General features: G+C 42.1%; 1 protein-coding gene across 1 annotated transcript in view; it reads right to left on the bottom strand.

Annotated features, from left to right (window-relative positions):
• Nucleotides 1–331: 331 nt before the first annotated feature.
• HSF4 (heat shock transcription factor 4) overlaps nt 332–16,682 on the bottom strand; it is a 55,559-nt gene continuing 39,208 nt past the window's right edge. The window contains exons 5-14 of the mRNA XM_069740064.1: nt 15,409–15,484; nt 11,348–11,412; nt 9,304–9,403; nt 7,060–7,075; nt 6,847–6,955; nt 3,758–3,982; nt 3,328–3,424; nt 2,954–3,019; nt 1,900–1,987; nt 332–462 (exon numbers count right to left, since the gene is read on the bottom strand). Coding sequence (XP_069596165.1) covers nt 332–462; nt 1,900–1,987; nt 2,954–3,019; nt 3,328–3,424; nt 3,758–3,982; nt 6,847–6,955; nt 7,060–7,075; nt 9,304–9,403; nt 11,348–11,412; nt 15,409–15,484 — 973 coding nt within the window. The remainder of the gene's footprint in view (nt 463–1,899; nt 1,988–2,953; nt 3,020–3,327; nt 3,425–3,757; nt 3,983–6,846; nt 6,956–7,059; nt 7,076–9,303; nt 9,404–11,347; nt 11,413–15,408; nt 15,485–16,682) is intronic.

The following is a 16,682-nucleotide window of genomic DNA, read 5'->3' as shown; positions in this document are numbered from 1 at the left end:
CCTCCTGCAATATACAGTATAGTATTAGGGCACCTAGTAAAACTGTGCAGATCTAAAGAACTGGAAGACACTAATATTATTTTTTTTAAGCAATTGACAGAAGAAAATACATTCAATTTGACACTAAAACCTTTATCCTTCCATGTTGTGTCCGCAGAGAATAGAGATAAAATAGGCGACCGGACGTTAGATTTCCCTTCGGGCCGGGGTTTCGGACCCTTGGATTATGGAAATATCCTATATCTGTATACTGTATACAGCGCAGAAGGTCCATTTTCAATCATTGTATGTACAGTGTTGCAGTAAAGTGTCACTCTATGGATTGTATAGGTCACTCATTCCTCTCCTCCGGAGGGGACAGTCCTAGGGTAGCATCGCCTTGAAGGACCCCACTAGAGAGGTAAGACGCCACATTGTCTTCTGCGCCGAAGAGTGACGAGGATCCTGCCAGGTTCACTATGTCTTCCGTCAAGAAAGGCACTGTATTCTCCAGATTTGGTTCTTTTCCTATAAAATATCAGAAATCTATTACATATCCTTAAAAATGAGAGAAATTTGTAATAATTGGAGGGTAAACATCAAAATCAAAAAGGCACTTTTTTCTTTTTGCAATCAGTTTTTTTTTTTTTTTTACAAATTTTTAGAACCAAAAATTGCAAATCCTTTAAAAAAAAAAAAAAGTCACAAAAATGAGCCAAATTGAAAACGCATCCAAAAAGTCTAATTTCATGAATCTGTCTAACAGATCTGGAAAAGAAAATTTGTCGAGGACAAAAAAAAAAGAAAAGAAAGACAGCTTAAAAAGTGTCGCCAAATGTACAGAGAATAAGGCGAAAATTCTTAAAACATTCAAAAGGAGGAGAAGCAGCAGCGATTAATGAGGGTCCCCTATGGTCTACCACTCGTTACAGAACTAGCAAGGGGAGGTCAGAAACATTTTCTACCCCTTGGACCCAACAGCTTGACCCGCCCAACCCCCTCACATCTCCTTCCATGCAGTAGCCTTACCTGAGCAAGTCACCCCCTGACGAAGGATTGAGATCCGAAACGCGCGTCGGGGTGCGCCTTTCCGGGACCTGGCTGACCCATTGCTTAAGGTATATTGAAAGATAACATACATTCCCCCTCTATTGCGCTCTATTGGCCATATTGGCTCTTGGCTCCTACTGTGGTATTTTGGCTACAGTTCAGACTGGGCAACTTCCTTGTGTCTTTATATAGCATCTACATTCTTTGCTGTGCAACTGCACAAACGTCTAGCTATTTACGTGTGGTCACTTTATTGGCGCTTTTGCACATTGCAGTTTAGTTGCACATTATTATTAACATAGTATTTGCTTAGTTATTGCACCTCTCTGTGGAAGTTACAATTCCTATGGTCCTTGCACATTATTGCACTTTGCACTTTTTTTGCACGATACACTTTATGGCATATTGTAATATGCCATATTAATTATTTTATTCATTTTTTTCATACAAAGTTCTCCCTTTTTTGGCACTTTATATTGCAGTTCTTTGCACGTGTAGCTTGGCGATTGTGACCAAGTTAATTAATTTTTTGCTATAATTTGCACATATTACATTATAGAGTGTCCATGATGGGTATATGTAATTTCGGGGCCATATTATGCTAGTTATCTGTATACTCTCTTTGGGGGTTGTATGTACCTGTTATTATATATATATTATATATTTTCTTTGGGTCAGCCTGTACCATTTTTTTTTTAAATTCTTTTGATGTTTTATGAATTATATTGTCCTTGTGTGCGCACATTTTTCGGTATTTTATTATTATTGTTTAAAATTGCCAATTATATATAATAAAGACATTGTTATATCTCATCCCTGTCGGGTGGCTTTTCTTGGATTATTTCATATTGGCTGTGGTTGCTCTCTTACCTGAGCAAGGGGAGCTGAACTGAGGAGTCAGCCCTTTAGGAGGCATTTCGGCTACATTCCTCTCCAGGTCCACTGAGAGTTGTTGTATCTGAGTATAAACCATAGTTAAATAGAGTAAAGACAATGTATGGAGAAAAGTTTTGGACACATGTCTTAATCACCAAATTCAGGTTTTTCACTCATTCCCTTTGCCCCCAGTGTATAACAACCAGTCCCTCACCCCTCGGTGAATAACAACCAGTCCCTCATTTATCGGTGTATAACAACCAGTCCCTCACCCCTCGGTGAATAACAACCAGTCCCTCATTTATCGGTGTATAACAACCAGTCCCTCACCCCTCGGTGAATAACAACCAGTCCCTCATTTATCGGTGTATAACAACCAGTCCCTCACCCCTCGGTGTATAACAACCAGTCTCTCACCCCTCAGTGTATAACAACCAGTCCCTCGGTGGATAATAACAAGTCCCTCACCCCCCTGGTGTATAACAACTGGTCCTTCATCCCCCCTGGTGTATACCATCACCTCAAGAGCTCACTGATACCAGTGCGGACCTGTAATAGGAGCCACCTGGGTAACGAGTCCGTTCATGACATTTCTTCCCTCCTAAATCTCTCCCCATCACCTGTGAGTGATATTATTGAGGAGTGAAAGGGACCTCAGTAACTCAGCCACAAAGTGGAGACCCCGTAACATTACAGAGCGTGGTCAACAAGTTCGGAGGAACATAGGGCAGAAAAGTCACCACCACTGTGCTGACTCCATAACTGCAGAGTCCAGACCTCCTCTGGTGTACTAACATCAGCACAAATACTGTGCCCCCGCTGGGAGCTTCATGGCCGAGCAGCTGCATGGAGCCTCACATCACCAAGCACAATGCCGAGCATCGGTTTGAGTGGTGTAAAGATGTCAACACTGGACTCTGGAGGAAACATGTTCTGTGCAATGATGGATCACATTTCTCTATCTGATGGAGAAGGGATGACGGTATGGGGATGTATTTCAGGGGTCAGGCGCCGCCCCTTAGTTCCAGGTTAATGTAAGCATTCTCACCGGTGATAGACTTGGATCCATGGCAGGAAGACTCCATTCACCTACACAGAGGCCAGCACTAAAAACCTGCAAAATGTATTAATAATATAAATCATGATTGGGAACATACGCAGTACATTACCATGGAACATGGGGAAAGCTAAGAAATAACCCTCCAGAGGGGTCATGACAATTACTGATATACTAATTAGTTGCAGACTTAGGCTGGCCATATATTTAAGATTGGGACCTTCCAAAAAGTGGAGTACAAACTTTCAACATATTGCACAAAATTGGCTTAAAAGTGTAAAAAAAAAATGCACTTGCGCAAATTGGCAACCAATCATGCCATTCACACCTTGCTTCATCAATGATGCTTGGGGAAAAATGCTTACATCCAGAACAGCAGCAGAATCCAGACTGTAATGCTGACTTCTGAGCAGGAGCTGTAGTCCTTCCAGACTGACGTCAGAACCGTCAAGAGAGTCCTGTCTAGGGAAATAAATGGCTTCATTTTACTCCTGCATGTTTAGGAAACGTCTACATGTGTGAGTAAATGGAATAAGGACTTAGGTATTCTGGCTACACACAAGCTGAGCAGCGGTGCTCAATGCCAGGCAGCAGCTGCAAAGCCAAAAAAAGATTTTAGGGTGTATAAAAAAAAGAGAGAAAAATCTTTGATTCTAGTGTAATATTACCCCTTCATAAATCATTTGTAAGGCAACAAGAGATTTAAATTGGGCTCCAAGATATAGGAGAGCTGATAAAGGTTCAAAGGCATATGATGTCTAATAGAGTGGGTAAAGAAAGGAAGCCTCAAATAACCTCTCCAAGGGATTCCTCCGTCCTCGCGCCTCCAGCTGCTGGGATCCTAAGGGATGGGGTGGGCTACAGCTTTCTTTTCCTTCCAGTATAGATTGAACCATTGCAACTGGCAACACTGGAGGGTCAGAACATGCAGTGCAGCCAGTCAGGGGGACGTCCGCTTCAGAGGGTCCCTTTACTGCTGGACTGATTGGCTCTTCTTTAATCAGTAGAAGACACTTACCCCTAGAAGTAAAAGCACGCACAATGAACAAGGATGATGGAATCTATCAAGCCCATCTTAAGGCAGCCAGGGTTTTATGTAGACCTCCCATGTAATTCCACTTATGCCATTATTTAGGAGATCATGGTGTCATCTTTTGATCACAGAAATATGAGACAAATTAGTCAATTAATTTAGGGCTAAAGTAATCTGCCCTTCATAAATTAAGACCCCGTACAGATTAGGTGAAAGCCTTCCAAACCCACTAACATCAGCCGACAAGGGAGAGTAGGGAAGTCCCAGTACACATTAGACTGATAGATGATGTCAGGGTAGAGAAGGATCTGACCGGTTGGATATCCCATGGCCAAGCCTTTAGTTCCTCGGGGGTTAAGCCGCTGCCAGAGAGGCCTGGCAGCGTCTCTCTCATAGAGAACACAGGAGAGCAAGGCCAAGTCGTAAGAGTCAGGGAAGATGACTATCGGCTGAATGATCATTGGGCTGACAGGGATCTCTTGTGTGTGGGGTCTACCGGAATCTAAAGAGTACATCAGTAGTTGCAATGTAAAGGCAATGGGCTGAGACATTTCATTGGATGGATCATGATCCCAGGGCCGGCGTCAGCACCCGGCGTACCCGGGCAAGTTCCAGGGCCCTGGCGAGACGGGGGGCCCACTCACGCTGTCTGGGATACATTGGCTGCTTGCCAGCTATTTTTCCTGCCGCATCATGAATCGTGGTTGTGTTAAAGGGGGGCCCACTGAGACTCTTTTGCCCGGGGCCCTCAAAAACCTGGAGCCGGCCTTGCATGATCCCACAAGCCAAATGTATCAGCCATGCAAAGTATACCTATATGATGGAGGGGGTCCTAGTGCAGAACCCCCAGTAATCCTGACAATGTGAGTTCTATGTCCCTGTGTGAATAAAGTGGTAGTAACCATGAATGATCACCGCTCCATTCCATCTCAATTGAAGCAGTGGTCACACATGCACACTCCCCAGCGGTGACACATGCACACTACTCGTTGGTGACACATGCGCACTACTCAGTGGTCACACATGCACACTACTCGGTGGTCACACATGCACACTACTCGGTGGTCACACATGCACATTTCTCGGTGGTGACACATGCACACTACTCGTTGGTGACACATGCATTCTACTCGGTGGTCACCCATACACACTACTTGGTGGTCACACATGCACATTACTCGGTGGTGACACATGTGCACTACTCGTTGGTCACACATGCACACTACTCGGTGGTGGCACATGCACACTACTCAGTGGTCACGCATGCACACTACTCCATGGCCACTCATACACACTGCTTGGTGGTCACACATGCACACTACTCGGTGGTCACACATACACACTACTCGGTGATCACACATGCACACTACTCAGTGGTGACACATGCACACTCCCCAGCGGTGACACATGCACACTACTCGGTGGTCACACATGCACACTACTCGGTGGTCACACATGCACACTCCCCAGTGATGACAGGTGCACACTACTTGGTGGTGACACATGCACACTACTCGGTGGTGACACATGCACACTACTCGGTGGTGACACATGCACACTACTCGGTGGTCATGCATGCGCACTACTCGGTGGTGACACATGCACACTACTCGATGGTGACACATGCATACTCCCCAGTGATGACAGGTGCACACTACTTGGTGGTCATGCATGCGCACTACTCCATGGCCACCCATGCGCACTACTCGGTGGTCAGACATGCACACTATTGCTTCATTCACACAGGACTTGTGACCCCCTTGTAATAAATATTGGAGTTCCTGTTATAAGAGACAATTCAGTATCACAATGGACATGGAGGTCAGAGCACATACAGTGATCTGACAATAACCCAAAATAATAGAACGAGCTCTGAGACGTGGGAACTCTGCAGACCGCAATCCCTGATCCTCTCCAAACACAACTAGAGGCAGCCGTGGATTGCGCCTAACGCTACCTATGCAACTCGGCACAGCCTGAGAAACTAACTAGCCTGAAGATAGAAAAAATAAGCCTACCTTGCCTCAGAGAAATACCCCAAAGGAAAAGGCAGCCCCCCACATATAATGACTGTGAGTAAGATGAAAAGACAAACGTAGGGATGAAATAGATTCAGCAAAGTGAGGCCCGATATTCTAGACAGAACGAGGATAGGAAAGATAACTTTGTGGTCTACACAAAACCCTAAAGAAAACCACGCAAAGGGGCAAAAAGACCCTCCGTACCGAACTAACGGCACGGAGGTACACCCTTTGCGTCCCAGAGCTTCCAGCAAAACAAATAGACAAGCTGGACAGAAAAAATAGCAACAAATAGCAAAGAAGCACTTAGCTATGCAGAGCAGCAGGCCACAGGAATGATCCAGAGAAACACAAGTCCAACACTGGAACATTGACAGGAAGCATGAATAAAGCATTAGGTGGGGTTAAGTAGAGAAGCACCTAACGACCTCACCAGATCACCTGAGGGAGGAAACTCAGAAGCAGCAGTACCAGTTTCCTCCACAAACGGAAGCTCCCAGAGAGAATCAGCCGAAGTACCACTTGTGACCACAGGAGGGAGCTCTGCCACAGAATTCACAACAGGTTCCTAATGGTTGATCACCCACCAATATACATTTGTCACCTATGTAGTGGATAGGAGATACATGTTGCTCATGGGAAAACCTCTCACATTTCCTAAATCACATAAGTCGGATTGATTTCTTCAGCCCATAGACATTTAAACAATTTTCATTTCTCACCATTCTGTGTAAAATCTGATATATATATTAGATAGAAGACCGTCAAATGCTTTACTCGCCTGAAGCATCAATCTCCAACCTCTTAGTAAATCTCGCGGGAATCCTTACCTCTCCCCATCAGCATTAGGCTGTGCCGTCACCGAGTTGGTGGGTAGAGTCTCTGTCACGTCCGAAATCACGGGCCCCGCACTGACAGCAGGGCTGTTTAATGAGGACGCTGGATCTGTAGGTGGCTACGTAGAGAATTTAGTATGTGACACTCCAAACCAAATATGACCATCACAGGATAAAGCAGTGCCATTTTAATGCAATCTCACTTGCTTGACCCTAGTTTCCTCTAACATCTGGCATTGGGGAGATATTTAAATTAATTTAAACCTAATGTCTACCACTAAACATCATTTTCTTTATCTTAATAGGTCCACATAAATTTGCAGATTTTTTTTAAATGATAGAATGCAGTTGCCACTAGGGGGAGCTCCAGAGCTCACTGCATACAGGTAATACATACATATAGTAAATGCCTAATCTCCCCCTAGTGGTGGTAGAATGCTATGATTTAAAGGGATATTGTTACTTTTTTTTTTTTTTTTACTTAGATGGATGCATTTGGGGCTAAAATTAAGTTTTGTAATTGCGTTTCATTACAACTTTTGCACCATTTGGCTTTTACAGGCTTTGTTTTCTTGTAAATGTGGTCTATGGTCACTTATCAGCTCAGAAAAAGATATAAAAGATCTACAGACGATCAGAACTACTTCCCTGGCAGATTCTTAGATAATAATCAAAGACGTGATATTGTCCGTCTCCTATACCCAGCTCCTGGTCCTCACTGGACTTTACATCCTGATCGTGTCTTGAGACCACAGAAATGTCTGGACATGACAATCACTGGCCACCACAGTGACCCATTTATGATTATCAGAGCAGTCATTGCCATCTATTTCCTGGGTGTCGAGAAGGGACTTGGAAGTAGAGACCAGCACAGACTGGGTGAGTGCTGGATCAGGAGCTGCAGGGGATCGTTGACTTTCTAACCAGTCTGAGCCTTTTAAAAAAAAAAAACAGTAAAACCCCTGAGGGTGTATTGCCTGGGGCGAAACGTGATGAATATCACGACATCCCATTCCAAAAATGTTCTTTTTAAAGTCTTGAGTTATTACTACAGAACAAAAGAGGTCAGGCCACCAACATGTGTAACACTTTTCTACAGTGACTCAGAGCTGATCATTCGATTGTACAAGAGAGACTCATCGTATTATTTACTTAGTTCATGCCCTCAGGGTTTGGCTTTACTGAAAGGAACATATTTATTGCCATTTGCAGCACAAAACCGAATGACTGAAATGGAATACCAGCAAAACCAGATATTAATGTCTCTATAAAGGATATTTCACTTTTAAACACATCGGGTCCAATTCATTATTGCATTTGCACCTTTTTTTTTCTATTTTTTCATATTTTTCACCTCATTTTCATTTGCTCCTTATTCTTCTTTTAAAGTGTTGCCCTTTTTAAACTCTATTTTATATATAATATGCTGTATTTTTTTATGTTCACCCATATGGGCGAGGTATTTGTTATCCAAATATTTTCAGCTGATTCATAAATTGCGACTTTTTAAAAAGTCGCTAAATGTTTGCTCATGTTTAGCAAAAAAAAAAGTTCCAAATTTTGCACAAACATTTCAGATGTACATGAACTAAGCACTCCAGAGGAGGATTGTTAATTTTATGTACATCTGAAACTTTTTGTGCAAAGTTTGGAACGTTTTAGCTCAACATGCGAAAAATTAAGAGTCCGATTCATCAATCAAAGTTCTTGTAAGTCACCTTTCTTTTTAAGTGTTGTGCTATCCATTTCCAATTTTTGGTCAAATTCTTCCAAATGATGCATGTGGATCGTGAAATTTGGGCAAAATTAGAAATGTTCTTTATTTTTTGTTTTTAATGATTTATGTGACTTTTTCACCAAAATTGTTGATTGTCTTGCTAAAATGTGTGTTTACAAGGTGAACAAAGCTTCCCCCACATGGTGGTATCTATCAGCTCTGAAGAAGGAAGTCTCACAAAGCTGTCGAAATAGTGAGACAGTGAAGAGCCCAACTTCCATCAACCCCAGTCTCCTTCTCTTAAAGGGCTAGAACTTTACTTAATTTGAGAGGCCATTTTTTTTACTTTTCCAAATCCCATATATTTGAGAAAGGTTTGTTATTTTGGTCTCCTCTTACATAGGAAGTGAAAGGTCATCTATCTTATATAAAAGAGTGACCATGTTATGGAGTTTCTTTTGTGGCCCACTGTGTATTATATTATATATATTGAAGGAGATATAAAGAAAAAAAAAGACTGAACTCTCCTCCAGTCCTCATTTTTCATATTTCTTGGCTTTATGTCCACACTTGCCGATTGACCTGAGCCTTCTCAAACAACCGGTCAAGTAGGGCACCCAACAATCTGATATTCGGATAGACTATTAGGTTAAAGGGTCTTGATAACCCCCTTTAATTATTATGTCTAGCTAAATGATTTGCCACCCAAGCAAGAAAATAATAGGAAAACTCACCGACTGTATGTAATAGGGGTCATGCAGTGAATCGACAGGAAGGAGTCTACTAAATTTGGACACTGGTAGGGCAGAGTTCCCGTCATCCAACATAAGAGGTCTAAAATAGAAAAGGTTTTATCAGAAGAACTAAATCTAGGCAATAATCACAAATCTGATTGACACGAGGACAAAGGATGATCTGCCCTGAAAGTGCAGCATATTCTACATAAACTCTATATGTACTTAATGATTTTCGTGCCAAGGCTTCATCTTGCTTAACTGGTTTTCTACATTGTACCTTGGATTTCTACCTTTCGGCAATCCTAAAAGTTAAGCTCCAGGTGTAAATAGGAGGAAGTAGCTCTTTGAACATGATAGGCACGTACGGTATCCTACTTCTGCTCTTCCTCTAGCCCCTTCCATGGTTACACATTCATTGCATAGTTATGTACCGAGACGAAACTCGAAGCTCCTCAGTCCCAATGCAAAATCCTTAACATGGTCCAATTTTAATACTAGTGCTAACTTTGGTTTCCCAAAAGATCCCTCAGGCATCAGGACCTGTGACAGCTCCAACTACACCCCTGGATGAACAAAGATATATACTTTCACTCTAGGATCTTCTTTACTCCTGGGACAGGGGGTAATGTTATGAACAGGTAATTCAGAACCACAATGGACCTTGAAGTTCAGAGCACACAAAGTGACCTGACAATTACCAAAAACATAGAACGAGCTCTGAGACGTGGGAACTCTGCTGACCGCAATCCCTAATCCTATCACACCACACTGGAGGTAGCCGTGGATTGCGCCTAACGCTCCCTATGCAACTCGGCACAGCCTGAGAAACTAACTAGCCCTGAAGATAGAAAAATAAGCCTACCTTGCCTCAGAGAAATTCCCCAAAGGAAAAGGCAGCCCCCCACATATAATGACTGTGAGTAAAGATGAAAATACAAACACAGAGATGAAATAGATTTAGCAAAGTGAGGCCCGACTTACTGAATAGACCGAGGATAGGAAAGATAGCTTTGCGGTCAACACAAAAACCTACAAACAACCACGCAGAGGGGCAAAAAGACCCTCCGCACCGACTAACGGTACGGAGGTGCTCCCTCTGCGTCTCAGAGCTTCCAGCAAGCAAGAAAAACCAATATAGCAAGCTGGACAGAAAATATAGCAAACAAACGTAACACAAGCAGAACTTAGCTTATGCAGGATAGACAGGCCACAGGAACGATCCAGGAGGAAGCAAGACCAATACTAGAACATTGACTGGAGGCCAGGATCAAAGCACCAGGTGGAGTTAAATAGAGCAGCACCTAACGACTTAACCTCATCACCTGAGGAAGGAAACTCAGAAGCCGCAGTACCACTCTCATCCACCAAAGGAAGCTCATAGACAGAACCAGCCGAAGTACCACTCACGACCACAGGAGGGAGCTTGGCCACAGAATTCACAACAGGGTAACTTACTACCTGCTGAGGGTTCGACCTTTGGGACCACCAGTGATCCTGAGAACAAAGTTTGATCTCCGCTTCAATTATTGCGTCTGGGACTGCGGAGAAACCTGAGCACAACTCAAAGCTCCTGCAAAATCCTTAACATGGTCCAATTTTAATACTAGAGTTATCTTAGGTTTCCAAAAAGATCCCTCCGGCACCAGGACCTGGTTGTGACAGCTCCTACTACACCCTTGATTGAACAAAGATATATCCCTTCATTCAAACCCTTTAAGTTTTTCTCCATTTTAATAATGCTTTTGAAATCTTTCCATCCATTGTTATCGATATTGGGTTATTGTGCTTATCTGCCTATTTTTGGATGCTTTTCCCTTTCTTTCTCTGCCCCCACAATAGTCCCAGGAGCTGAGAGGGCACTTTGCACACAGAATATTGAAAGCCAGTGGTCAGCAGATCTGACTCAGCAAGACCATTCAGCGCCCATCACTAGGGTGAGCGGGTCAGGTGACCGGCACTCGGGGACCTCGCTGAGCTTGTGATTTTGTTGGTGGGGAGGTTTTGTCAGCTCGGGTGGGGGTGATCTCCTGCAGGCACTCACATCTTTCTCTTTATCCCAGCACTGGAGGGGCCGGGAGGCAGTTGTCCGAATAGAAACTGGATTAACTGTCATGAAAAAGCAGAGAATCAGGTGTTAGTTACAGAAGTCAGTGACCCTTCACCCTTTATAGGCATCGGTAACAACTAGATTTAAAAGGCGACACTAAGGCAAACTACAAACAGGTGCATTATAATAATACTATGTAAAATAATACTAATAATACGCTGTATTTGCACTTTTTGAACTCCTTTGTGAACTTTAACTAGATCTTTTCTAGCAAAGAATAAAAACAAAATAGTGTTTTTTATGCTCATCAGTTTGTGATTAAATTATTAAAGTTGTCCCACCCCTAACGTTCTGCTATGGATGACCGATCCTAAAGATAAGTAATATATTCAATAACAATTATCAACTTAAATTTTTTTTGCAGAAATCCAATATGCCAGTCATTAAAAATCTGAGCCACATGCAATTTGGGCTAGAAATGCACTGGGAAGAAGGAGTACAAGTGCACTGACACGCCCCCAGTGCACTTCCAGACTGATTTACATATCATTTACATATCATTTGCATATCATTTTTACGCTGGATTTCTCATGACTGACACATCGGTATGGCTCTAACATAACCATACCACTACTTACAAATGTAAAAATGGGCTGAGAGGTTCCCTTCAATGTACTTTTGTGGAATAAAAACAAGCCAATTAAAATCAGCCATATGGTTCTAGAGGTATGGGCTTTTTTATATAGCACAAATTTGTATGGTCTTGACCAAGGTAGTGTGGCTTACAAGAATCTCTTTAGGCCGCTCTGTATTATTACTTGAGGAGTAATGCCCTCTTGGTAATGACCATACAAATGAGCAAATTAAACAGTATGGCAAATTTAAAAAAATTAATTGGGAGCAGCAAAAAGAAAATAAGGGCGAAATCAAACTATGTTTGACCTGGTGAATGGTTCTCTTTAGAGTCCTTTACAACTGTCCATTATGTAGTTCTATATTGTCTTTTTCCAAATCTGTAACTGACTCTGATTTGCAGTGCTGCCATGTTGATGCTTATGGCAGAAGATTATCTTTTGCCATATACATCAACAGAGCAGCATTTGCAGTTTCACATTGCTGATTTGCCAGCACAACTCTACACTGCCTAGTAATTACAAGCTCCATTGTAGAGGAGTGCAAGAGAGTTGAGCTCTGCTAGAAACCAGCTAACAATGGCAGCTATACTGATGTAGATGGCAGAGGGTAAAGTCGGCCAGGCAAGGTACTGTGCAAGAGCATAAAGTGCACAGGAGTGTATAGTGTATCCTAAAGGTAGAAACACAGGCATATTTATGGTCATTTTGCAAACTCTACCCACTTTGATTTCTTCAGCCCAAAACTACAGGATAAAGTTTCCTGCACCTTCACAGACATTTTAGACACTAGATCCATGCTACTACAGTGCTGCTTGGGACTTGGGATCTAATCTCCAGTTTCTACTCCTGCTTTCAATTAAATGCTAAATGGTCTGCTCATTTGTCAGAGTTTACAGTAAAAAAATATTTTAACTGCTCTTGGTACCAATATATACAGAAGTTTTTCTTACTTAAAATTACCCTAAAAGTAGATCATAGGGGCTATTTATCACTGAAGCACAATTTTATCATAGGAGTAACTACTTCTTATCCTTCAGAAGTGGAGAATATGAAGTTTCCAAACAGAGCAACAGGAGGAAAAGCAGTTGACCTACAGCTATTAGAGGTGTATGGCGACATTAAAGGGATTCTGCGGGAAAAAAAACCATAACTATAGAAAATGTAATTATAAATATGGTAAGTTATTAAATACCGTTGAGTAGCAAATCTCTCTTGTTTTGTCTAGGGATGTAATCAATATAGAATTAAATTGGCTGCTGTCTTGTTACACTGTCAGAAGCCTGTCCTAGAATGCTTCTAGGACAGGAGCCTGTGAGCATGAGCAACAGGATGCTCTTCCCCCAGCATATGTTGTAAGATGTGCTCCCAGTGAATATTTTAATATTGAAGATACCAGGAGTAGTGAGGTAAGAAGAGGCCATTATCCCTGATGAAGTCACTAATGTGACGATACGCGTTGGGTGGGCCACAAGGGGGCTGATTTCCTCATGACCTCTTCTACCTCAGGGAACCGATCAACTATGAGCATGTCCATTGGAGACCTTATTTGGTAATTATATGCCATTATAGGTTGCAACAGATCTGGATATATATTTTTTGTCCTGTAGCTTGTGTATATGCCTTTTTGGCAAACTATTGGACTGTTCTGTGGCATAATGCACATTTAATTGTCTGCACCATCTGCACTTTATAGCTAATATTGGTTAGCACGTTTTTGGTGCAGTTACTTGCTCAGGATAGTTTAGGATTATAGAGGTATCTTTGTAGGTTCTCAGGTCCCTTGTGAGTGATTAGACTTCTTGGGTAATCTTTCTATGTATGTTTTTTAATTGTTTTTAATGTTGTTAGTGTGGTGTCTTTAGGATTTGTAACGAATACAAATTGTGATTTTTGTTGATCCCTGCGTTATTGCATGTTCTTTTCTCTCTGTGTTTTGTATGAGGTAAGAAGAGGCTGCTCACACTGCTGTCCACCCTGTCTATCTGATGTAATACTGGAGATACCAGGAGTGATGAGGTAAGAAGAGGCTGCTCACACTGCTGTCCACCTTGTCTATCTGATGTAATACTGGGAATACCAGGAGTGGTGAGGTAAGAAGAGGCTGCTCACACTGCTGTCCACCTTGTCTATCTGATCTAATACTGGAGATACCAGGAGTGCTGAAGTAAGAAGAGACTGCTCACACTGCTGTCCTCCATGTCTGTCTGATCTAATACTGGAGATACCAGGAGTGCTGAAGTAAGAAGAGACTGCTCACACTGCTGTGCAACCTGTCTATCTGATCTAATACTGGAGATACCAGGAGTGCTGAGGTAAGAAGAGACTGCTCACACTGCTGTGCAACCTGTCTATCTGATCTAATACTGGAGATACCAGGAGTGGTGAGGTAAGAAGAGGCTGCTCACACTGCTGTGCAACCTGTCTATCTGATCTAATACTGGAGATACCAGGAGTGGTGAGGTAAGAAGAGGCTGCTCACACTGCTGTCCACACTGTCTATCTGATGTAATACTGGGAATACCAGGAGTGGTGAGGTAAGAAGAAGCTGCTCACACTGCTGTCCACATTGTGTATCTGATCTAATACTGGAGATACCAGGAGTGGTGAGGTAAGAAGAGGCTGCTCACACTGCTGTCCACACTGTCTGATCTAACACTTGAGATAGTAGGGATGCTGAGATAAGATGAGTTTGCTAACACTGTTGTCCACCCTGTCTGTCTGATCTAATACTAAAGATAGCAGAAGTGCTGAGATAAGAAGAGGTTGCTCACACTGCTATCCACCCTGTCTACCTGAACTAATAATCTAATAGTGGAGATACCAGGAACACTGAGGTAAGAAAAAGCCACTCCTACTGCTGTCCATCCTGTCTATCTGATTTAATAACCTAATAGCGGAGATACTATGAGTGCTGAGGTAAGAAGATGCTGCTCACACTGCTGTCCATCCTGTCTGTCTGATCTAACACTTGAGATACTAGGGGTGCTGAGATAAGACGAGTTTACTAACACTGCTGTCCACCCTGTCTTTCTGATTTAACACTTGAGATAGCAGGGGTGCTGAGGTAAGAAGAGGCTGCTCACACTGCTGTCCACCTTGTATTCTAGAATGCTGCTGTGACCTGGAGTCAGTTTGACATTTTATACTATATGGTAATTTATCTGCAGGTCACAACAGTGGAGCCTGCTACTGCAAATGCTCACATGTTCCAGTCCTATTAACATTCTAGGACAGGATTCTGACAGTGTAACAAGACAGTGATTACTTCCTTAGGCATAATGAGTGTGATTTGCTAATTAAAGGCATTTAGGAACTTTGCTGTAATGAATTTGCATTAGTTATTTAATTTTTCTTTATTCCCCTTTAAATTCCAATATATTAATATATGTTCATGCCAACTATAAGGCTTTATTCACTCACCTTGTTAATAATCTTTTGCTGTTGAGAATGGTTTTGTCTTAGCGAAACTACCTCTCGCCACAGGACTTCATTCTGTCTAGCAAAAGGAAAGGGCTAGTGTTAGTAATAATCGTAATACGGTGGTCAGTAGTAACCACTACTGGCCTTGTGATTAGATGGTGCATCTGGACATTGCCAGGAATCAAATGTATCACTGCAGTGAATGAAGTGCAATATATAGGTTCAAATTCTTGCTGCCCAAGGTTTGGGCAGCATTAATCAGATGACCGGTTCCCTTTAATGGATAAAAATAACAATAGGCAGGCGTGTAAAAACAGATGCATGTTTTTATACATATATAGTTGTAAGGTCAGAGAAGTTTTTTTAAAAGTTTTGCAACTTCGGTTGCAAATGCAGGCGCTATCTTTGGCATTAACATGCATCTTTTGCAACAGATTGTAGGATGCAATAGTGCAACTCTTTTGGCACTTCAGCATTCAGAGGTGAGAGAATACAGTTGTGTGAAAAAGTGTTTTCCCCCTTCCTGATTTCCTAGTCTTTTGCATGCTTGTCACACTTAAATATTTCAGATCACCAAACAAATGTCAATATTAGCCAAAGATAATAGAAGTAAACACAAAATGCAGTTTTTAAATGAAGGTCTTTATTATTAAGTGAAAAAAAAAATCCAAACCTAGAGGGCCCTGTGTGAAAAAGTGATTGCCCCACCCTTAAATTAACTGGTTTATCACATATTTGGAAATCTGCATTCAAATTCCCTAGCCACACCCAGGCGTGATTATTGCCACACATATTCTCAATCAAGAAATCACTTGAATAGGACCTGTCTGAAAAAATGAAGTAGATCAAAAGATCCTCAAAAGCTAGACATCATGCCGTGATCCAAAGAAATTCTGGAACAAATGAGAAACAAAGTAACTGAGATCTATCAGTCTGGAAAAGGATATAAAGGCATTTCTAAAGCTTTGGTACTCCAGTGAACAACAGTGACAGCCATTATTCACAAATAGTGAAAACATGGAACAGTTCTGAACCTTCCCAGGAGAGGCTGGCTGAACAAAATTACCCCAAGAGCGCAGTGATGACTCATCTAAGAAAACACAAATGAGCCTACCACAACATCCAAAGAACTGCAGGCCTCACTTATATCAGTTAGCGTCAGTGTTCATGACACCAACGTAAGAGACTCGGCAAAAATGGCCTGCATAGCAAAGTTCCAAGACGATAACCATTACTGAGTAATACGAACATAAAGGTTTGTCTCCATTTTTCCA

This window comes from Ranitomeya imitator, chromosome 9 (assembly GCF_032444005.1).
Source record: "Ranitomeya imitator isolate aRanImi1 chromosome 9, aRanImi1.pri, whole genome shotgun sequence".
In the NCBI taxonomy this organism is placed as follows: domain Eukaryota; kingdom Metazoa; phylum Chordata; class Amphibia; order Anura; family Dendrobatidae; genus Ranitomeya; species Ranitomeya imitator.
This window is presented reverse-complemented; position numbering and strand designations above follow the sequence as displayed.